The sequence below is a fragment of the Pseudopodoces humilis genome, chromosome 4 (genome assembly GCF_049639895.1).
Source record: "Pseudopodoces humilis isolate 2021_Gansu_Grassland_sample_001 chromosome 4, ASM4963989v1, whole genome shotgun sequence".
Lineage (NCBI taxonomy): Eukaryota > Metazoa > Chordata > Aves > Passeriformes > Paridae > Pseudopodoces > Pseudopodoces humilis.
In genome coordinates this window covers 45,698,194-45,723,754 of record NC_142203.1, presented here as the reverse complement: position 1 = coordinate 45,723,754, position 25,561 = coordinate 45,698,194, and the positions used below count along the sequence as shown (strand labels likewise).

The window sequence follows — 25,561 nt, the reverse complement described above, 5'->3', positions numbered from 1 at the left end:
CAAAACACACTTGATGTCCTCTTGACTGATTTTACTATAAAGGAAATATCCAAAACATCTGAAAAACTGTCACTACCACATTACCACTCACTTTTTAGATTCAACTTACCCAGACATCTTGCATTACTGTAGCAAAAGTCTGTTCCAGGCATCCTCCTTTTTGCTGTGTTTCAATTTTAAACTAGCTTCAGATTAGAAGTATGTCACTAGCACAAGAATACTAATATCCTTAATTTTGCAACGTTTAAAAATCATACACTAAGAAAAAGGAAATTGTTAAGGAACAGGCAAGCAAACAGGTTCTTTGTTGCTGATTTCTGTCAGTCCTCAAACATTCAAACACTGGAAGTCCTGTCATAGTCTACTGTTACTTCGGTCTCAGTGAAGTGGAAAGAGTCATCCTTTACTATGGCAGAGACACTTTCTTTCTGCCTAGCTCTGTAAAATACTAGTACAAACCCCATATCTCTTATTTTCTTCAACTATTTTATATTCCACCAACATGTGTCAATTCCTCTTGTGGTTGAACACCTTGCCCCTGTAAGATGTCATATTCTTTCGACAACATTTAAGCAGAAAATTCAAAATCTGTCACTTTGGGTACCAGGAAACATCTCTACCATGTTTACTTAAGGAAACACCAGTGAAGTATGGTTCTTAGTACCTATTTAATGTTCCTTCAAATAGAGGACAGTCTCCTATGTCTGAAAAGCTTGTAGGATTGCTTATCTCCTCATGAACATGTTTTGTACTTGAAATATCTATTTTAAGGATGTATTTGATGGTTTTACATGCACAGCTAGCAACAACAAAGATTTGAAATGTCCAACAGGAACTACTTTCACCTTAAGACCAGCATACATCTGTGTGCACTCTGTATCTGAGCAACCATACAGAAAACTCAGATATTACTTCTGCTATCTGGAGTTACTTCTTCAAATAACTTCCTTCGTGTTTTGAAAGCATTGGACTCCTCACCATTAAGTTTGTAATTTGAAAAAAAAATGGCTTTTGCATCTTATCCCTCTCATCCATCACTCATATACGAGCTAACAGTAATACTCTGGTTTTCTGTCTAGTGCTGTACCAAAATTTAGTTTCAATCGCTTCTTAAGGGACAATATTATCTGCTATCACTTCTCTTAGTTATTTCCACAGACAAAGTTGCAATACAAAGCATCAAACAGAAGGTGAGATACTTGTAGGAGTGAGTACTACCTACCTACCACAGAGCAGTGGGTTGCATTAGTTCTCATGGCAAATGCCCACCAAGAGCATCAAAGAAATGAAGCAAAGTAACTTATCCTACTGAGATATTTTGTTAGGTCTGCATTTTATGTTCTAGATCATTTCATGAAGGATGGCTGAAGGTAATAAATTCACTGACACACAGGAAATGATCAAAAAAGTAAATGGAAATAGCTTTTTGGTTGTGTTGGATTCTCTTATACAAGGGATTAGTCTTAAATCTCACAAGTGAGAGACTTCTGAATGATTTGGTTTTAAACAAACACAAGGTACAAATATGCAGAAAATGTACGACCTTCAGGAACAATTCCTGTATCAAGTCTGAAACTAATTCTCATCACCGTGCGTTATTCTGAGGGACTACTGACACATGCAAGAAACTGCACACACACAATCCCACTCTGTGCTAGAGCTGGCACATGTTTTTCAGTATCTTATTGGAAAGGTACAGGACTCAGCCTCTGAAGGGCCATCAGGCAAGCCTCATGAAGCTGAATTTTGTTCTTTCACCTATAGGCAGGCTATGCATACCTCTAACCCAGACAGTAACTCAGAAATGCAGAATCAAATTGAGTAACCTGTTTCACAGTTGAACATTTCTTCATGCTAAGATATTAAAACATATTACACCCCTGACATTAAAGGGATCACAGTATTTTTAAGTGGCCAATTGCTTCCAGTTTATGAACAAGAATATGCTTAAACCTTTTGTGTTAATTTAAGTGATCCTGGGGAAATACAAGATCATGTGATCAGTACTTTTTTTAATGAAAACAGAAAAATTGTTGCAAACTCTTTTATCGTTTAATCTAAAACTCAGTCTTCAACACCACGTATAATCACACAATAGGAAAATGGCTAAATGCCACACAAAAAACACTTTAAGGCATACCATTAGGCATATTTGCAATTTATATTAAGCATTTTCTATCCTAGGCTATTACTATTAATACAAAAGTTTGAAAACTTCAACCACCTGGTCAGTATAGTAAACAATATCTTATCTTACCCACGTATTAAATCCACTACTCATACCTCCCCACCAAATTCTGCATTCATGATGCACACACCCCTGTTTATGAGATGCATGAATTTTAGGTAAATAAAATATTTATGGTAAGCACTGAAAAAAAATTTCTTGCCAATGCAAGGCACAAATTATTTATTCCTTTGAAGGCTTACTGTCTTCACTGTTTCAGAACTTCACCAATGCATACAATATTGTTCTTTCTGTATGCTGAACATTCACTTAAAAAAATCCGAACTGGCAGTGAAACTACACAGTACTGTGTTAGCCAAATTTGCAAACAGGCAGAAATTACTTTAAAAGCTCACAATAATAAAATGCATTCAACGTCAGGCACTTTTTGAAAAGAAAGAAACAAACAAAAGTAATTTAAAAAAATCCCACCAGAAAACACACAACTGATGAACACCCCTAAATGGTCATTTAGTTTAAATTACATTAAATTACACAGCTTGGTATTCAGGCAAAACCATCAGCATAACACACTTATTTTTACTTATTCCTCCCTTAGGACTTCCTTACACTGTATTTGAAATCTTATTCTATAGCAGAGAGAGAAAAACAGCATTGTTCTTACCCAAGCCCTTCCTTGGTACTAGCTTCCATTTGAATTTTTGGAGACACCTATCCACCCAGAGAGCTGGTAATAATAGCACATGATGCAAACACCATGGTAGAAACAGAATCAGTGTTGCTACACCTTCTTTCTCAGCACTACCTGAGTGTAGCTAGCTGTAAATCTGTATTCATGAATTTCTGGATCATTGCTGCAATACCATTGGATCTGCCTATACAATCCTTTGAATGATCAAGCCAACTCATTACTACGGCATTTTCCTTTCCTTTAATAGCACTGAGGGCTTTGTTTCATTGTTGGGTTAGGATTTGCTAAGTTATTTCTTCTCCCTCACCTTACAGCTGTGGCAGAAAAGATTATGCAGAGCAAAAAGAAACAATAGCTAGCTGATATTATGCATTTGTATAGGTAAAGAGAAAGCACTGAAAACAATTTTTCAAAAGGAACAGCTGTGGAAAAGGAGTCGGGGCTCTAGAGGTAAATGAGGGAGAAAAAAGGAGGTAGCTGCTCCTATTGAAAACCAGTTTTTATTAAAATAATATGCACCAAAATGAGCTGAGAATGACTTTACAGTTTTTATCTATACCTTAGCGTTGCCAGAAAAGGTCAAGCTGATAGCTTTTCATAGACTACCGGAATTTCACTAAGAGACGATTTTAATTGATCCACTGGTATACATTAACAGGTGTAATGTTACATGTAATGTAACAATAATGCAAAGGCAAGGATGGCAGATACAATTCTGTCTTACAGACCACAAGATGGAGGTAGGGGAAACCTGCTAGTATTTTAGGACAAGTGTTTGCCCTCTCTTTCTTTTTAGAGCTAGAAGTTACAGTCTTAGCTCCTCTAAACTGAACAGATTTACCTACAGGTGACAGTGTCCTGTTTTAGGAGTTACTACTGCTCACAGCAGCAGAAATATTTGTAATGCTGTCTTACAAATTAAATGCATTAAAAGACCATCAAACAAACAAAAACTTTCTATAGAAACAAAAATTGCTTCTCAGAAGTCTCATCTGATCTTGAAATTTAAATGTCAGATCATCATGTCAGGAGACGAATTATGTTTATTTGCTTTACATTCTGCACCTAAAGTTTGTTTGCGATCTCCAACTTAAGAGGGCAAGCACCACTGGATTGCCTTCTAGTCAGAAAGAAGCCCAGCACCCACAGTGCTGCCTCACGGGAATCTAACAATTGACTACAAGAAAGTGATCACGAGGTTAGCTTCCAAATATTTCAATGACTGAGGGGGCAGGGAGGGATGACAAGATAAGGAGCTTCCCTAGTGGTCTGTCTTTCTTAAAACATAGATTTTACTTATCTACCTATTATCAATGCAGCATCTGAATACTGATCTGTGTATCCGCACATATTACTCTACAGATGCAACAAAGCAACAGAATAAGCACAAAGGAAGAAAATCTAGGCAAAGTTGACCATCTGCTTGAATCTCAGGTGCCACAGGATACACAGTGCCAAGATGAAGCTCATCTTGTTGGCTCACCATCAACCCACCATTGCCAACAGAGCCTACTGCTCTGAAAATAAGACAGGCTACATTTCTAGCCACTTTATTATCTTATTTGTATTTTTATAAAGAAATATGAGCATAGCCAAATGTTTCCATTTTTAACTGATCATTATTAAGATTCAGTAAGCCAATTATCAGTGTTTCAAATCAGGTGTTTTTATCATCTGAGTAACATGAGTAGCTTTATCTGACACCAAGTTCTTAAGTTCAACAGCAGATTGCACTGCACATGGACAGAAAGGCAGACACAAATTTCCCATAAGGACCCATATTGTGAAAGCAAGACATGCCAACTCCTTAGGTTACTATTTACGCACCTGAATAAGCATACACAGTTCATCTGATCCCTAAAATGATTACAAAATAATCCTATGTAAGCATATCAAGCCATTCCAGCATGAATTTGTCACAATATATATGAAAGCTTAAAAACTGGCAGCAAAACAGTCAGATCACAGGCATGTAGAATTGACCACAGTCTGACTGAGAAGGCAGGAAAAATAAAGTATTGGTTTGCAGTAGAAGAAAAATCTCACACTCTTCTGTTCAACACTAATGACAATGCATAGCAGTATAAAGGGTTATCAGATTTATTTAATGGAACTTATTGGTTAGACAGTATTTTTAGGTAAAAGTTTTAACATGAGACCATTGCATAAAGTAAGAATTTCCTATGCTTGAATACTCCTTATTAGACTAATAGTTTGTATCAAATAATCAAGCTGAGGTCAACATATATAATAAATACAGTGTACAAAATTGATCACCTGAATATGGCAGAGAGCAGTACTGCCACAATTCAATATACAGCATGTAGATACCAACAAATAGATGTTCACCATAAAAAATACATAATTTTGATCTCTTCAACATTTCTGCTTGAAAGTAGGTCTAAATAAGGCATGCTGACAAGAAAATAGAGAAAGATCCTCCTTGAAGAGCTAGCATATATGAATAATAATGACAGCTCACTGGCAGTTTTACATGAGATTAATAAAAATTTCACTTATCTTGCTATGGAAAAAAATAAAAAATAAATCAAGCTGCAAGTAGGACACCAGATCAGGCCAGATGTTTATGGGACTAACACTGCGTCACACAAATATTGGCCCAGATCCAAAAAGACAATTAGGACACCATGATCCTAGCAAGACACTCCTCCTAAACTTCAGACCAATTTACTTGAATTTATTACATAGAGAACTTACAGCCTATGCCGGAGGCATTCTGAAAAAACTAAAGTCTCTAACACCACAGTGCATTATACTTAACATTTAATACTTTGAAAGCACCGCACTGCATCCCATGAAATAAATTATTTATGTGTAAGTAAAAAATTACATAACCTCAAATGGTTAAATCAACGCAGCCACCAGGAGCAGAAGACATAGTCTATAAATGGAAAAAGTAGCTCTAAGTCTGATACTGTCCTTAAATTTCCACATTTTAAAGAGTGGCATCCCAAAATACAGGACACCTTGCAGTGTCCTACAACCTACAGTATCTGAACTGATTAAGCACTGACATCAGCAGAGAAGCCTCTGCTCTCTAAAAGCATTGTTCACCACTGCAAAGTGCAAAGGAGAAACAACTATTTCATAATACCGTTGTGAATATATAATTTTTCCTTTACCTTCAAGGAAATCTATAGGAAAAAAAAAATGTTGTAGTTTGACATACATTCTGAAGTAAATTTTCATAGACAAAATCCAATAAATCTTACTACCACATTCATGATTTCAAGGACTATTAGGCAGAGATAATATACTTACAGGATTAATTCAGTTAACTTCAGGTATGTAAATATAGTCCTTGTGTAAAAATAAGTGCTGCTTCTTTCACTCTTTTTCCACCGTGCGCACACACAAAAAAAAGCAAAAAGATAAAGAAAAGCATAAAGAGAAAAGTGATTCTGTTTTATTTCTCAATATCCATGAGATTTCATTAATGAGTTATCAAGCAAAAAGAATAAAAGTTTCCATGCCAGCAGCTGGCAACAGAGGCACTCTCCATAGCCGAATTCAAAAGAAATGTCAGTGAGAGTGGCAGCAGCTACAGTCAGTGCTGGAAGCTGATGCCTCTGCAGGAAGAGGATGCTGGGAGATTCTCCCAATCTGTGCTGCAGCCTAATTCTAATCCATCACTCCTAACTGCAAGGGGAAAATGGAGACATGAGGAACGCAAAGTAATCTATATTTAAAGACAAAAAAGGAGTCACCTTAGTATTTCCTGAATATATAAAAAAAAAGAAGCCACAATTAAAGTCAGACAGACATGCTAATGAAACTGCAGTAAAGTATGTTAAAGCAACTGCAGGAAAACTAGATCAAATATATGAGAGCTGAGAGCAAGTAACACTGAAGAAAAATAACTAGCTCATGTTTGATTTTCTTTATTTAATGGTACTCAAACATCACTTTTTTTAAATTAACCCTTTGGCATATTTCCCCCAGAAATCCACATTTTTAGCTAGAGTTCCATGACCAAACAAATCACTAACACAGAGAGCTGTTAATAAATAGTTCTCTTCATGAATATCAACTGCAGTAGAAGAAAGCAGAGTCAAAAGCAAATCAGCTACAACATAGTTTCATTCCTTTGGTCTAATCTCTCTAGATGAGATATGATGAAAGCTCAGTACATGGGACCTAAGCAGCAGAAAATTAAACTATGTCCTCCACAATTATCTTCAAAAGGTATTCTTTAAAGCTGTACCAACTGGACTAATAGTACCTATTTCTAGCTATGTTTACTGTTATGAATTGAGATTTACTCACAAAAATGTCTCAAACAAATCTGTTAAAGCAAAATGCAGGAAACCTCAGGTCTGCATTTACTTATTTCAGGCACAGGCTAAGTAGTATCAGCAGTAATACTTCAAACCAATTTATTTAAACCACTTACTTTTGTTAAAACATTCTTATTTGTAACATACTGGGAAAGAATTGCACAGTATTTCCTACAACACCTGTGGGAACCAAGGGCTATGAGCAAATAAAAAAGGTTTTCTAAATCTTGTAAACTTTTCAAAGAGGTGAGATTGACACCTGTAATTTATAGACAACAGCACCTTTAAAATCTGGACATTCTGCCTTTTCCAGGAAACTCGACCCAGTAGTGTTAAAGACCAAGAAGCTCAGAGATATATATCCAAGTTCTCCACCACGTCATTTGAAGCAGTGTTTATGCATATTGTCAGTTAATATACTGACAATATTAGAAACAGGGAAAGTAAAAACACCAGGATTTCTGTGACCTTGCCTAGATATGAAGAATAGAAAACTTTCAGTTAAGGCTGCCCTGTCATCCATATAAACATACAGTGCTCTGTTTTAACACAACATAAATTTCAGACAGTACACACTTGATGGCTGAGAAACTATTTTCTAGAAAAAGCTGTGAGTCAGGAGAACATTTCCACAAAGATGACAAAAGCAAGCTTTCTGTCTGCAAATATCAACCCATGCTCAAAAGATTTTCCCTGGATTGACTTAAGGAAAATGAACTAATACACACTCATTACACCTTCCACTCAGACTGAATCTCAAAATACTCTTGCGACCGCATTTAATCATTAGGGAAACAGAGGGAGGGACATGACACAACTAAATCAAACAACCAAAACAACACTACTGAAAACCAGGATTTTTTTTTTTGTTTAATGGCTTAAAATAAACAAACAGGCAAATCTGGATTTCAGTCTGTTTTCCTTAAAAACAATCCTACTTCTCAGCATCTAACCAATTTACACTTTTTCTTCACCAATGACTTAGAACTCATCTTTCCATTTTTTTATATAAAGCACTTACGTCTTAATGTCTTAATGGCTGTACCACCAATCCAAAAGTCTACATCATTTTCCAAGTCTCAGAAGTTATTCAGACAAGGCAATTCTTGAGCTGCAGGGCTAGAAATAGTGCTATGTAGTCTTTATGTAGTCTTTAAAACACCGGACAAACATTACTTTCCGGAAAGACATTTAAAGAAAGAAATAAAATATGATGTGATTTTAAAGCTATAGTGTTAATTAATTTGTAATGAAAGAACAACCCACAGAGCAGTAAAGATATATTTAGGCCCAATTAAGACAAATTTCTTTTGGTGAACAGGGGATAAGAGAAAAACATGCTGTGGTATCTTTCTGTGCACCAGCCTTTCAGCAAAGGCTTGCAAAAAGACTAACAGGGTGTGGAAAACATGCAGTTTTGGGCACTTCGTGTACAATGTCTCTGAAACTGTTTGATTTTGGGTTGCCTACCTCCTCTCCTCACTTTCTAAGGAGGTATGAACACAAGTGGAAATGCAAATTTCAAAGTGAACAGAAGATACCAATACAAACAACAGCACAGTGCAGCACAGAGAAATCTTACAGCACAGGCAAAAAGTGTTGTGGCAATAAACAAATGTGTTAGGAATGACATAATTATTGCCCAATGAAAACATCTCCAAGATTAGAAATTTATAATCTTAGAACTGTTTGGACTGGGGAAAGATTAGAGAGATAAGGCTACTGATCATTACTGCCGTTTCAAATCTTGAAACTCACAATAGTGAGTCATATTTTTATATTTCTGCAGCCGTGAAAATATTATCTTCTAGACACAAAAAATGCCTTTAATGGATTTTTTTTTCTACTAACCTTGAGGGTCAAACATAAGAAAATAAAATTTGGAGGATTTCAATTGCCACTGCAGCTTCTCACCATCTCAAGACAATGTCAGAATACGAGTTTAAACTTACGAAGACAGTAAGTTTCCAAAAGTTGTTGGCTCCCTGAATTAAAATTTTAATTTAGAGCCATTTCCTTAACTGTTCAGCTTCATTCACTGACAAAACACTCACAGGTGCAGGTGTAACTGAAATCTTAACTACACATCTAAGATTACAAGGCTAACCTGCTCTAACTTCCTTAAACACTTCTGGCCCTTAATCTATCACCCCAGTAATACCACACAGAGCTGCTTTGGTAGGATCAAGGATTAACAGTATACAGCTTTGGGTAGGCAAAGAAAATGTGAAAGAGAATCAGTGAAGCATGTCTCTTTTTGCTGAAATTTATAAAGACAAAAAATACCAAAAGTTCCATTCTTGATCAAAAATCATCTGTCTGCTTTGCTTACAGAATGCGAGCTCCCACTTTTTCAATAATTCATGTTTTAAATGTGTTTAAATGAGATCTCACTAGCTTTCTACTGATGACATAACTCAGGGTCTGGTATCTGAAATTTCTATATAAACAGCACAACATGAAGACTTCCTCTGCATATGAGCTGCTTGCAGCAGTCAGACTACTGTGTTTCTTCCCAATCTCAACTACAAAACATCTATAAAAATGCCCACACAGCTATCATAATACAGGGCTAAATGCTGCTATTCATTTGCATAAGCCTCTGATATTGGGGTAGTAAATAAAGGCACTATCTTTGCCTTGCAATCTAAGGAGGATTGCACAGACAAACATAACTTGATGGCTACTTATTCCTTTCATATACAGATGACATTTTAAGGAAAGTAAAGTAAGTAAAATGAGATGGACAGAAATACAAACAGAATTAATATTTCATACATGTTCTAAACAAATTGAGAACTTCAGGAGGATAAAATACATACAGAAATCAAAATAGCAGTGGGAAGGTCACTACATGCCAAGCATAATACAGTGATGGTTAAAAACTGTTGAAAACTCAAACTACTTTCAAACTAGTTGTAAAGCCCAAGACAACATAATTTAGAAAATGACACTCTGGCAACAAAAAACATGAATATTTGCATTCTACAAAGAGATTTTTAGAATAATTTGAGTAAAAATTAAGGTAGTAGAAATACATTGAAAAAAAAATTCAAAATTGTTCAGTAAGGCTAGAAGTAAAGTTGTAGTTTTTCCCCAGTAAGATTTAAGTATTGATGAGGCATTTTTAGCAACTGAATAAAAGAATAAACCACACACAAATATGTTCCATCTACTTATGTTTTTGAACCTGTAGATGCTTGGCAGGCATTAGGTAACTTTGTCAAACACATCCGCCAAGCCCAAAACTTGGAAGCAGATGCTCCATTGGAAAAATGGTAAAAAGTAGCCTACCACCACAAAACTTCTTGGAAGAGGTTTCAATTTCCACAACAGAAATCACAGTTTGTCTCCAGTTATTCAGTTCCTTTTACAACAGAATATGCTAATCAAACTAGTTCTGAGTTAACAGAAACAAGTAATGGTGAATTTGCTTTGACATATATTCCACCTATTCAATCTTTGGAAGATTGAAAATGGCATAACTAGTGTTACTATCATACCAGTACTTTGAAAACTCAGTTACTTTTACTGGCAGAGAAGACACTACATGCTAGTGCTTGCTTTAAGCAAAATGGCAGAGTGACCTACTGTAAAAGCCTTTCTTCAGCTTTAGCAAAAAAACAGTGAACAAAATTTACAGTAAATAACTCTATTTAAAGGTTTCTTCATGTTTCTACAAAGCAAGTATTTTTTGATCATTACATGCTTTGGAGTTGCTGCTTATATCTACAATAGCTACTATGAGTAGAAGATGACAAAAGAGTCTAGACAGAGAATCTAATACATTTAAGCCACTGGAGCACTGACTTCCTCTTGGGCCTGTCCTCAGATATTAGCAGCACATGAGATTTAGGGAAGGATTTTACCACACTAAGGTAACTCATTGTCCTTTCAACATCTAACCTGCACAATCTGGTATCTATAGGTAAGCATTAATATTTAAAGAATAAAGCCAATTAAAGTCAAGTTGGATTAGCAATACCACTCACTAGCATCTACTGGTGCCAAATACAGAGCCGTTTTACCCTGCACATATTTCACACTAAGAATTGCAGTGGTGTATGAAATACTATGAAGATCTGCTTGTTACACATTCTTTCCCAATTCTGTAAACTAACATGTCAATCTGACAGAACTGGAACCAAAACTGATCTCAAAAGTAAACATGAGTATTTGTTGACACAACTCCCTATAAAAAAGGTACATTTCAGATAATTCAGTTGGATATAACTAACTACAACAATGCACTCAAACCAATGCCAGGCATATCATCACAGAGCTCTTAACGATGCCACCTTCCTATCCAAAATAAGGGAGAACGAAACACGGCCATAGAAAAATTATGAAAGTGAATGTTACCAATACCAAAATCAAAAAAATAGAGACTGTTTCCCAGAAGCTTAAACCACTGGTCAGTTATTGTTTCAATATAGTAATGAAAAAGCTACAATTGATTTTGTATTCATAGATAAAGCTCAGGAACAACCAGTATGGCATTGGATTTACAAAAGGTTTTCCCCTCAGGGAATCTACTAACATCATTTGAAAACTACAATCAAAGCATTTCAAGAAAGATAATATTGAAGACCTTCACAAAACATTCCAAGATCTTTTTCAGTTCCTTAGGCACATTTTTAATAGGTGTATAGTCAAAAGAATTTGAGAAAGTAGAGTCTAATCCAGGGAAGAATCCTGCCCAGATACAAAAGAATATAAACATTCACTATGTTCAATGTGATGTTAAGTAACAACACAATGTTTTGTCCCATTAATATTCTATCATCTTCTATATAACGCTTACTGCAGATGGAGGTAATACCAGCCAGAATAAACGGACATCCTAACTTCTATTATAAAAAGTGTATATGAGACAGCTATGAACACAGAAGAAGACACTCAGGAAGAACAAATCAAAGCTCTGCATGCCAAAAATAAACATCCATACCCAGCTCAGACATCAACAGAAAACAACAAAACCACTTTCTCATAGAAGGAATGAATATTGGGTAAATATTCTCATACGGTACTTCAAAGTTACTCTTGTCCCTGTCCCAGGGGAAAACAGTGGCCAAAGAGACGTTACCTAATCATACACAAACCCTTTGGCAGTCAAAGGAAGAATAAGCAACCATTAACATGTAGAATTCTCAACTTGAACATACCAGGTTTCCTTCTGAGTGTCAGGAAACAATGTTTAACTTTTCTCAGCTCTACACAGATCAGACCTTACTACTCTAGGTCTGGCAAATCTGCAGAGGGTCTGGCAAACCTGCAAAATACAGTTTGCTAACACTATGGATGTTTTGGCCATGAAGTTAACCTACTGCTGGGTCTAGAAGTATTTTAGCAATCTGAGGATATTAGCAGAAGTCCCCCTCTCATGTGCTTCATGGCACAAAAATTAAATAAAATTCTAGAGAAAAACTAAAACCACTTATGAACAGCATAATGTGTTTTCATCACAGTTTAAGAAAGGTGTTGCTTTGGCATGAGATCTTGTACCAGAGAAGTGACTATTTCACTTCATTGGGGAAAGTATCTGTGCAGCTGTATATTATAAGACATAGCAATTTCCATTTGAAAATATTGCTTAGATGGTTTTGCATAATGTATGATCCAAAGTTTTCCTAATAACGTTGTGACTATTTTTTCAGCATGCAAAAATGTCTAGAGCTGTCAGTATGTAACTAAGTTACTAGATTTCTATTTTTAATTCTTCACAATTTTCACATTTGTTGACAAATATTTCATCACATATAGCAACCTAATTACACTTCCATTTCTCAACTCTTGAGGACTTTAACTGTTCTGAAAAACATGAATATAGTCAGTGTATATAAAATTATGCTGTGTGGTGTCCACACAGTATTCCAGCTTTGTATAAGGAGTTTTAACAAAGACACATTTTAAAAAATTCTACTTACACAGGGATGTTTTCATAGGCATCTTCGAAGTTTTCCTGCAGAAGAAAAGAAAAAGTTTCTATTAAATGCATGTATGTTTTGTAACATAGCAGAAATTTACCATTACCAGATAGCACTTACTTCTACAACAGACAGTAATTACCAGAATATTCACAGTCTACTGACTGTTTGCTAAGCTTTCACTGCAAATCACTTGTACAGAGAGATTTCCCTACTACATCAGACTACAGCTAAATTAAACCAGAGATATTTTCCTTTTTAGATTCTAAACTTCCACCATGTATATCACAGAAGACAATGCAGACTTTTGCCTCAAGAGTTTGTGCAGCACATGTGATGTATTCAGGACAAACTAGCTGAGCAGTGTATCTACACATGAAACAAAAGGTGCTCTGTTCATGTACCTGGCATGCAGGTTGGCCAGAGTACATACAAGACATGACAGATAGTGCACACATGCAGCCAGCTCACATGTGTGAGCAGTTATGTGAACAGCTTAGTCCAGAAATCTAGAAGTTGTTTCTTTCCACCTAGAACCAAAGCTCTTTCAACCTAGGTTCAAATTTCAAATTGAAATAAAGGAAGAAATGCACAAATGTAAAAATGAGAACAGCTCAGCTCAAAAATCATTTATTTCTGTATCCAGCTTCGAAAACTGGGTTCTGGAAGTGTGTAGCAAGGACAAATCGGCAAACAGCCCTCCCTCACATACACGTCTCTACCTCATACTTTCCAGCCTCTGGCAACTCTGGGAATTCCAGACCAAAATAGTTTGGCCATCTTATGATTTTCAGTAGATCTCTGTTCTAAATACAAGCCTGATTTCCTTAATACCACGCAGACTTTGTTTTATTCATGACTTATAACATTAGTAAGGAATTTCATGAGCCTGATACCCATTTAATGCAAAATAAGACTTTCTACTTGAGCCTGGCTCCAGCTACCTTTTTCTAACAATCTCCAGCTTTATTTATTCAAAAACAGTAAAGAACCAATTTGTACTTGATCTTTCCTTGACACTTAAAATTTTGAAAGCTTTTGTTACGTCATCAAACTCATCTCTCCTCTGAGCTCATGACTGCTACCTTACTCACTCTTCAAACCGAAACTATTTTCTACTTTGTAACCGTGATTTCTACTCTTTCCATAAGAAAAACTGGAAGCTTGATGGAACAGACTTTTAACATATGCCAGGAAGATGCCTGGAGACTAACCCCCACTTCTGTACAACCCTTTTCAGTTAGCTGTAGAGAGTTATAAGATCTCTCCAGAGTCTCCTTTTTTCCATCCTAAATACCCTCAGCTCCATCAGCCCCTCCTCACTGGATTTGTGCTCCAGACCCTTCATCAGTTCCATTGTCCTCCTTTGGACACCCCGCAACACCTCACTGTCTGTCCTGGAATGAGGGGACTAAACCAATACAGAATACAGAATTTCAAGGGTGGTCTCACCAGTGCCAAGTACAGAGGGAACTTAAAAGAACTTGGAAAAAGCCAATTAAACGATCCTCCTGATCTGAGGAGAACTGGAGTTTCAAAAAGCTGACTAGAAACCCACAGGAACATCCTCAACAGAAATTCTGTTATCCATGTCTCACCCCAGACACTGACGGATGTCACCAGTCTTCTAATAAACTCCTTCTCTAAAGACTAATTGCCTCCTTGAGACACTTGTGGAGACAAGAGAAGAAATTAGGCAGAATAAACAAGCAGAACACACTTACAGCTTTTTGAGTACAATTCATCTCTCCTAAGAGAACAAACTTGAAAAGCAAAAGTCAAGGTACTTTTAATTGTCAGGTACTTAATAAAGAATAGTAATGACTGGAAATTCACATGAATAAATATCTGTGATGTGAACCTTTTGCAGGCTCTTTCAAACCTTCCTACAAGAGCAGCACCTACTTACATGAAGAAACAGAAAGAGAATTTGCATTCTGTCTAGGTAAATGCTTCCTTTGCCTGGTAGCTTCTGAATTTTGATTCCTGTCATTCACACCAGTCAAATGGCTGTCCAAACATTTAAAATTATGAAGTACAACCTTAGTGTTTTTCCCCAAACACCAAGACATAAGGAATAGTCACAGCCTTTCAAGGGACTCCTAAAAGGTGCTAAAAACAACATCACTGAAGACAGCTTCTATGCTAAAAGAAATAAACTAACTAAACATCAAAAAACCAAAAACCCAATCTGAAAGTTCTTTCTTAAGTTTCCTGTGTCTTCCTACTTCCACTGCATGCAAAATGGGTATTAGAAAGTATTCAAATTGTATCTTGATCCCATTTCCAAAGACTTACACGAGTCTGCAGTTGATCCCACAGACTCTCAGAAAAATGCTGGAGGCAGTAGACCGGAGCCCAGTCATTTTCTACTCCATCCCATGCCCATTACAACAAAAATGTGACATCATCCTAAGAAGTAAAGAAAGGGACTGCAACAGGGGTAACTAGAATAGCTCCGTCCCGATCAAGGTCTAGGAGTGATCACATTCCTACCACGAAACAAATTATTTAAAAAGTACTCAGAACATATTCACTTTTTTTTCCGGTAGTCTGGTAAAATCTACTTGTAAATTAAGCCTGTTCAACAAAAAGATTGATGGAACTGTTACATAAAATACACAGCATCTTAAAGGCCTAAGGCCGTATTTAAGATTCAAATGTGTATACATACGCATATACTATATGTCAATACAAAAAAATATAATCAAGTGATTGATAAAGTTTGTCTATTCTTCAGAGTACAGAAGGAGACCAAAAGTATAGTCAGACACATTCTTGTACATTCAATTAAAGGCTAGTAAAGTTTCTATTTTCAAGTGCTTATTCCAGCACTGCAGGTTGCAGCTGACACAGCTGAGATGTCACAACAGTTTCCAGAGGTATTTGTTCATTTTAGCCTACAGCAAAGAAAGTGTTTTTACTTAGCACCACTGAAGAGCAATGCCAGGCACTGGCCACAGCTAGTTCCTTCAAGACTGCAGTGTGACCTCCACACTTCAGCACAGAACACCATTTCCATCATTTACATGGCTGAAGAGACTGAGGTGGATGCAATCCTTCATTAATTTCCTTCACCTGATCCAGGTCTGTCCTGCAGCAGGTCCCAAAGGACAGGTTCCCACTCCAGAATGTCCTTGTTATAACAGTGTCCTGTCCACAGGACATGCACAGAGCAGAAATCTTCAAGAAATATAAACTATAGTTAAAGCCACAAAAAGGACCACAAAGCCTTTCTTCACATTCTACTCAGAAAATGCAGTATATGAACACGTAAGCTAGTACCAAGAGAAACAGTTTAATAACTGTCTCGCTCAGTACAATGCTGGTTAATGCTGCAATACACAGATTTTTAGTGCACTTCTTCCAGAGTACACATCCATCCAAGAATTAAAATCACATAAATAGACGTAAAACTGCCACTAGATGGCATGGCTCAGACTTTTCCCACAGATTTCAGAAAATCATCAGCACAAGATTTAGTAAAATAAAGCTGTCTCAAAATTATGTTTCTTGAATTGCACAGTCTTTTTTTTTGTTGTTTGATAATTGCATTATTTCTTTAAATCTTTATTATGTATCATTTTCAAGATGCAAGCAGGCTTAAAACTACTAAGTTTACATAACTTAGAGATACTAATATTTTTGAGGCAAAGAAAGTCAAAGTCAGACAGAGAAATAAATGGACACAGTATACTAATGTAGAAAAATGGAAGAGCTCCTGCACTCTAGCAATGAGAGCAGAAACATTCACAGCAGACACTTTACTTCTCAAGCCTCACAAAAGCAGCATGAAGAGAGGTTCTTCAACTAATATAGGACATCTATCAGTACCTACACTTTTGTTCTAATGCACTGCAAGAAAGAAGAAACAACTTATTATTATTATGCTTGCTTATTAGAGATCCTAGCATCAAATGTGAACTTTACTTTCTTCCATATTTATCATAAGTCAACTCTAAGGAAATTTCAGACTATATCATGTGACCCTTGAACGGCTGTTTTAACTTCATTAAACATTTTATCAAGCTAAGTGTTTAAAAACTGCCCTTTTCCAAGTGAACCAGGCCAATTTGATCAATGTAAAGAATTCCTTTAAAATTCACATTTATGACAATTACCATAACAAGTAGGGTATGAAGCATCTAAATTCGCCCCACCAAAAACATCACTTCAGTAAACTAAATCCAATAGTATCTAGATACACCAGCCACAATTCAAAGTCCATTCTGATTGGGCAAAGGACAAAAAGCCCCACCAAAAGCATTATCTCAAAAGCATAAACATAACATCAATTATGTTGGCTAATAGTTGGCAGACTCAGCCAAAATAACACTAGTATATACTTCGCATGTGGGAGTATGCATTAAACCTCTTTTCCCTTCGTAATACTGAACACAGGAAAAACATGCAACCATGGGAAGACAATGGGTGAGGTATAAGAAGAAACTGACCTACAGTGCTTATAATATGAACTGAAGCAGTTCAGAAGAAAGACCTTCCATATGGTCTTCATTTCAACAAGGATACCAGTTTCCAAACAGCTTCTCTAAGTCAGCAGTCACCACACACTTTTATTACCAAATGGAACAGAATATAAATATATGCACTTTTTTCCCCCCTTTTCTGTTATGAAACTTTGAGAATATTTGTTTCTCCTTAGTCTTAGGCAGGCTAAGCCATTAAAAATCATTCAAAGAAACTGGTGGCTAAAAATTTTACATTCCAGGTCCACAGAAGTGATAACTTAAAATCACTGTGCATTTAAAATTTACCAAACATTATAGCAGCATGAACGCTCCTTAGCATATTACTCAAGGATACCAAACAACAGCATGCTATCTCTCTCCTTAGTTGACTTGACTGAACTGAGAATTGCAAACAGAAGGTGGAAAATAACGAAGAATAGCAACACAATTAGTGAAGCTCCCAGATGTACAAGTCAAGAAGGCCCTTGCTCAGGTGAAGACCCACCCCTGTGATTATGTCACTTGTATGGAAATCCCTAGAGGGACTATTGGGAGGTTGCTAACACTGAACTCTGTGTACAAATAAAGGCATGGGAAGTCTGGAAGGGCATGCTTGACTTGTGGAATGCCACTGAGCATTCAGGCTTGTGCAAGTCTGAAATAAATAAATAATCAATGTCTCTCTAGTGTAATTATTAGCTTGCTGCACATCAGTTAACGAATCTGATTTTTGTGGGCTACACTCTGAAGCATCAAATATCAGAAATCACTACTTCACAAAAAAAGAATGATGGAGATGAAAACCAGAGCAATTCACTGGTCTTAAATTACGAAAGTTTTGCCTGTTAGACCACTCAGACCAAAATAAATACATTCAGCTATGAAAATGGGGTTTGATTCATCTGCAGGTAAGAGAAGTAAGGTAACAAAGCTAAACACATCTACAAACTACAGACAGTACCTGCACGAACTGAAAAAAAAAAAGTAGTTCTGAGAACTTGACTTACAAAACATAATCTGTTATGGAAACCCTTCCTGCATTTTAACAATAGGATGACAGTGTCACATAAGGACAGAACTGTTGCTTAAATGGGCAGTTGTATGAGAAAACATGCAACTGCCCATTTAACTCAGAACTGCATATTTTCCCATATGTTAAGAAACAAAATTACCCAGCATGAGAGCAGGACCCAAAAGCTAATTTGTCACGTTATCTTCAGCTAATTCATAAAGTGAATGATGTAAAGAATTAGCACTTTGATGAGCCAAATAAAATTTGGACTTAATCTCAAAAATATAAGATTCTTTTCACTTCCTTATATTTCTGTAGGACTGACAATACTCTGCATTATAAAGTGCTTAAAAATCCTAACTTTTTAGCTACTGCTTCATTATACTTACAGCAATTTCTCACAGAAAAGAACAGTCTACCCTACAAGCCAGCAGAAAGTAACATAGAAGTTAAACTACATCTTATGTTTACTGTCAAAAAACCCACAAACATAGGAGAGAAACATCATTTCAATGTTGTCTTGGCAGAGAAATAACTTGGGGGAGCACAGGAAGGAAAAGGTACCTCCAACTCTTCATCTCTGTCAGCCACACATGCTTTATTTGACACTTTGACATCAGATCCTGGTATTAACAATTAATAGCCTAGGAACAGAAACACATGAATAACACCCAGTACAACGGGGAAAGAGACGATGAAGCTGTTACAAAACAGGAAAATTATTTCTCCTTGCCAGAGACAGAAATAGCCTGGAGGCTGCAAGAATGGAATGGAAATGCACAAGTTCTGCTCTACACAGAACAACAAATTTTCACGTGAAAAGTAAAAAGTGAAATTTATTTCTCTAAAAGAAAAAATGCACATATTTTTCTGGTTACATATTATTTCAGATTTATTGGTTTGAACTATAAACATAACTCATCTACTTTTAAAAATTCTCAAGATTATTTGCCTAAAATACCAGTGTTTTTTTCCAGAGAACTGAGTGGACAGGCAATGGTGGTTGTTTGGAAGAAGCTGTGTTTTCCACTGCCGATGAAGAACTTCAGTAATCAGAAGCGAAAGATTGGACTTGATAATCTAGACTTACTCATTCACTCTCATCTAAATAGAACATGCTACATTCAAGACATGATTGGGAGTCATGCTTTAACAAAAAAAAAAAGCTAAAAACAAACCACAAAAACAAAAAAAGACACCAAATACAACAAACCCAGAAAAACAACCACACACCAAGAATAAATGAAGAACTGGTAAGGCAAAACTCACTTTTTCTAGAAGTTAGGTTAACTAAAGTGCTGAAGAACAATTAGAAATTAAAACAAATTTCAGTGTCATCTAGCTCAAAAATTAGATGTCAGTAACTGCAAGAACAAAGCTTTCTCCATTACAGTCTGGAAAGCAGTGGCCTTTTGATGCTGCTGGTCACCCAAAAATTTCCAGAAGATACAAGAAAATTGAGTCTTAAAAAAAAAGATCTACCCTCTATTCTCTACAAAAAAAGGACATTTGCAATGGAAGAAACTGCTGGAACTACGAGCAGCTAATCAACATGTTATAGAAAGTGGACAATTCCTACTCTGCCTTCAGCCACACAATTCTCAGACAGCCATATTGTATAAACCAGGGCAGGACCAAGAACAAAACACAACCAAAGGAATTGCAGTCAGACATTGTCAGTCAGACTGGTTGCATACCAGAGGCAGCCACAAGATTAAGGTTTTTCTGAACCCACTTGTAAAGCTGGGTCACATCACTCTCACCTGCTGTGAACAACTGGATGAGCTCCTACTGTTTTAAATGGCACCTCTCCCTCATGACTGAAAAATGGAAATCAGCAGGTTCAGTTACACGCTCACCAAGGAAAGCATTATGACTACTTTATGTTCAGATTCACGTCCAACATGACGCACAAGAAAGCAGCATAGTTTCAGTTAAAAGCTGGCTAAACACCAAGACACCTTTCCTTACTGTTTACAGTGGCACCTTCTTGTTATTCAACCTGCAGTTGTTTCAGCACAGAAAGCACTTCTAAGAGGCAGAAGAATAGGGCAGTAGCATAGAACTTCACTGCTGCAATAAAGCTTTGATCTTCCTAGCTGATCACCTTTCCTGTCTGTCTCACACAGACCTCCTTGGTCATCCCCAAGACTCAAGGAGTGTCATGTAGTTTCTATTTGTTTGAAAGTGGTACCAGAAGAAAACAAACCAAAATGCAAGAGAACAAACAAACCGCATACTCAACCAGGAGTTCAACATTCAGTACATTTGCACAGTTGCAAAGTGCACTCCTTATATAAAATCTCTACAATTATTGCATATGACTCTATTCTTGGTCAACTTCATTACCCAAAACTGATTGCCAAGCAATCCCAAACTGAAAGGCAAATACAAACAACCACCTTGCCTGGACAGATCCTCCTTTTCCAATTGAAGGAAGAGAGATTTGAGAAGAATGTGAAGGCAACTAAGGAGCCTGAGAAGACAGAAAGAATACGTAAGCATTCTTCCCTAAACAGATACTACACAAGGGAAAACACTAAGTTTGTCCTCCCTAGCCATAAGAAAGATTATTCAATCAAATTAATTCTTGTTGCAGCAGACAAGCCTCTAAGTATGGCAAGAGTTTTGTGCCAAGCTCATTAGTTTTTGTAAAATCTTGTACCATCATTCAGTCATTCCACAGAAATTGCAGAAAACCCCACTGAAATCAAAAAGAATTTGAGGATGCTATTTATTATGTTTATAAAGTTAGCAAGAGTTCTGCTACATCTTTCTAGTCCTAATAATTCCAACACCATCACCAGTAACTACTAGGAACAGCTGTATTTTCCAGGACACTGGACACAAACATGGATGAGATGCTACTGCTGATGAAAGACCAATCTGATAAAGATTTTCCTACTTTCAGCCACACAGCTTAACAATAAACTTTTAGTAAACTTCTGTTGGCTTCCAAATAAAGATTATTCAGTTATTATTTTTCATTTGGTAAAATAGATAGACACAATGTAATTTCAGAGACACAAACAGAGGGTACTTTCAGACACTAACTGAAGGTAAAGCAGCACAAACAAGTGTTTACTTTCTTAACATGCTTGTAGGCAGTCAAGGCATGAACAACTTCAAAGTCACTAGCCACACTGCATCTCAAACCAAAAAGCTTGGTCTTTCCCAATTTCACAAGAAAGCATTTCCCAGCCAGTGACTTATCTATTCTAGATCAGAACTGGCTCTCTCTCATCAAGTTTAACTTTCCATGACTGGGTAACACTCACAGAATCTTCCACTCACTTTAGCCAAAGGATCGCTAGACAGTTTGCTGATAACAAAACATTATCACTTCAAGAGATAGGGTAGATAAGAAGCCAAGATACTTTTTGCCCTCACTTGAGTCAACATAACCTACCAAATAAAATAAAAGTTATGTGAAGAGGAAAGACAAACATGGTTGGAAGATCCATTTAAAAAACATCAGAAAACACAGCTCTTCTTGGAGGTGGAGTATCATGCCTGCTGTCTCACAAGGGTAGGTCTATTTAGCAGTCTCATCTAACCTTCTCACCTTCATTCCCATACGTCTGTGTTTGTGATGTGACTGATGAGGCAGAACTCGACAGCTTTTAGTTACATATAACTTACACATATCAGGATGGATCAAACACAAAGACATAGTGAAAGTCAAACTGCAGTTACAACTAAGAGACAGTCTTGAATCAATAAGAAACAGACAAAGTGGCTTCTACTTCCCATTAAAGTAAAATATAGATAGCTGAGAGGAAAAGCACATTGTGCTGTCCTGGACTTTACTAAGCCATTTCATATTGCTTAAAGATGCTTGATACTTACTGCTTCCAATAGGTATCTAAAGCTACCTGGAAAAAACCTTAATTATGGTTCACTATGCACTTAATATACACTATCCAGACAAAATCAAATTACATCTCCCCTGGAGGGATACTTTGACAATGTTCCAGAATGCTTATCAACTACAATGTAATCAACAATCCTAAATCTCATTAAAGACACATTATCTTGCCACTGGTGATAATAATACTTTCCAGAGATGACCCCAAGCTGGGGAACAGAACAGGTTTACCTCATATTAAAAACAATTTCCCTATAGCTAATAAAGGCCAGCTTTCCCTATAACTAATAAAAAAAAAAATTAAGGGGGCATTAAAATGAGTAGCTTAGGTTTTAACCTTCTTCTCCTGTCCTCCTCAGGTTAAATATGCTCTTGACTATAAAGCTGGTCACTCATTCATTAAGAATGTGACAGCAGTTGCTGCATATTTAGCACCACAAGATTCTATTTTATAGTGAAAAGCATTCAAGTTATTTTTAACTGGTTCATTTCCTTTAAAAGAAGATCTTGCTGCAGTAACAGTAATTCCAATAATGCTGTTTTTGATAAAGTTGTTTTTACTTCAGAACTTCAAAGTCTCTATATTTTCTGATCCATCAGCAGTACTAGCTGCAGTAACAGAAGAGACCTTTAGAAGTCAATATTATCTAGAGTTAAATGTGGCTGTAATACAAGATTAACGCGGTGACTTTTGTCCAGAGCACAGCTTGTTCTCTCTGTGAAAGACCAGCTTCCATCTCTTCTGGAAACCACTTTATTTTCATTATTTTCATTAACAGAAAAGCATTGTCTCAAGGTTGTGGCAGTTTAACTTCCTTACTTCATCACCAGTATAATATTAACTAACTATCAACTGACTTATACATGCATTCTAGAGCGTTTGTTCTTTCCATCAGAAAAAAAAAAAGCCAAACACAGAAATGCAGTGTCACATTCAGACCAAGTATCACATTAAATTACACTAGGCAAAATCAGATCTTGAATTAACCAGACAGTAAGCTAAAGTGTTAGTTCTTCCTGGGCTACTTACAGGCAAACACAAAAAGAACAGATTCTCATTCGAAGTTACAATAATTCTTACCAAGAAAATAAAACAGAAAAACCCTACAAGTAACACAAAAATTCAATTAACATAAAGTAATAGCCTATTAATGCCCCCTAAATTCTGTTGATGTGTCAAGTGTCCATGAAAGCCTACAGCTTTCCTCCTTCTGTCATGACTCCCCCAATGTAAATTCTTCATCCAGTCCATCCCCAACCAGAGCATGGTATTTCTTCAGGTAGTGCAGGACAGCTGCAGGATCCAGAAGACACACACCAAATGGACTACTCAGGTGCACTGAAAGCAGCATGTGTTTCCCAGTTGGAAGTTGTAACATTTGATAGACATTGTCAGACAGTCGTAGTGCCACCCCCCCACCCCGCATGCACACCCCCCATACAGCTTACTGACATCAAGGGGAATTTATAGCCTTTGAAAATTCCAGCTGGCATGTAATAACAAGGACAGGATTAATTTACAGTTGTTACCACATTTGTCACTCCTTCTACCCAAAGGGTCACTTTACCATAAATGTAAGTTTACAGTATGTCACTGCCTCTAGGCAACTGTTCATACATACATACACACACACCACACACAGAGACACACAGACACACACTCCTCTTCCTCCCACTCCCGAGTACTCATCGGCAATCAGAGCACTGGTTCCTCTGCAGCAAGCCCACACCACAGCAAGTGTAGAGACACTTGCTCTCGTGACTCACACATTGCCAAAGGAAATCCTGCACGACCACAGGATGGTTCAGTCCAAAGCACTGAACCTCTCCTAACACGCTTCTTCCTTCCACCAGAACCCAGAGACACAGAACAGAAAAAAGCCAAACACATTACATGAGGTGTAGAGAACTTTTTACATTATGGGAAGGGAAGTATCAGACAGACAGTTTTTCCAGGCTTCCAGGAAACTACTTCTTTTATAGCTCATCTCCACCTATTGCTGGTATTCTTATCCATTTTCACTTTAGCCCACAGTTAAAATTTTTAACAATTTGTGAATGCTGTTGCACAAATTTTTGAAATTTCACATGGATTTTTTAATTACTTGTTCAGACCACAAAAACACTTACCAAAGGGTGAATATATTTTAATGTTAGAAAGATACCATTCAGGCCAAATTCTGCAACTATTAAAATCTAAGGTCAGTAGCTACCAGACCTCACATACATAAAATGAAGAGACAAAGTGCTATGGTATTATCTACAAAGATACAAACCACAAAAGTAATATAGCGTCTACAGCAAAGACCAGACATAAAACAAAGAAAAAGGATCAGACACAAAACTTCCAGTCAAGGACAAGAGTAGCATGTTTCAGAGACAGCTGCAAAGGCAAACCCTATATCCTTGGTTGCCATCACAAGATGTAACCTCAGCTTCCCCTTCTTGCACTCTACCTGACCTCCTAAGACCAGAGGTCTTCCACAAACGTCAAACACAAAGCAACACATTACATGGGTCTAAAATTAAAAAGAAACTAAGCCAAAACATTAACCATACTGGATGTCAGCTCTTTCAGTGATGTCACATGACTTCCTTTCTCTACTCCACCAGACCACACACACAGAAACACTGACAGGAACTCAAGGCAACAGTACAAACCCCACTGGCCAAGACAAGCTGCTTTATGTAGAGAAACTAGCTAACACTGGGCCACTAACTACGTTCCACGTTGCAACACAAACTACTCAGAGAAAGCACATAAGCCACTTCTACTATGTAATCTCTACTCTTTATCCCCATGATGTTTTTTTTAGTATTCCTTCAGTTGTGCCCCTGCACAGCCACCTGTGATGACACGCCTGTAAGCTGAACATCCTGGCTGATTCAGCATGAATCCCCAATGCAAAGCACCACGAACGCAGAGCTGTACAGTCCATTCAGTAACTCCTTGCCTACTTTCCCTTACAGACTGGAACGTTCTCCTCTTCACTCGCTCACACACACACTACTATTTAAAATTACAATCACTATTTCAATGCTCCAGTGTACAAACTCACAACAAGCAGGAACTGAGAAAGCAGATAGGAGGAGTCCTTCACAGTGGAA

General features: G+C 37.0%; 1 protein-coding gene across 1 annotated transcript in view; it reads right to left on the bottom strand.

The window, feature by feature from the left end:
* TTC39B (tetratricopeptide repeat domain 39B) overlaps positions 1–25,561 on the bottom strand; it is a 76,721-nt gene that overhangs the window by 38,820 nt on the left and 12,340 nt on the right. The window contains exon 2 of the mRNA XM_005522668.3: positions 13,105–13,139. Coding sequence (XP_005522725.2) covers positions 13,105–13,139 — 35 coding nt within the window. The remainder of the gene's footprint in view (positions 1–13,104; positions 13,140–25,561) is intronic.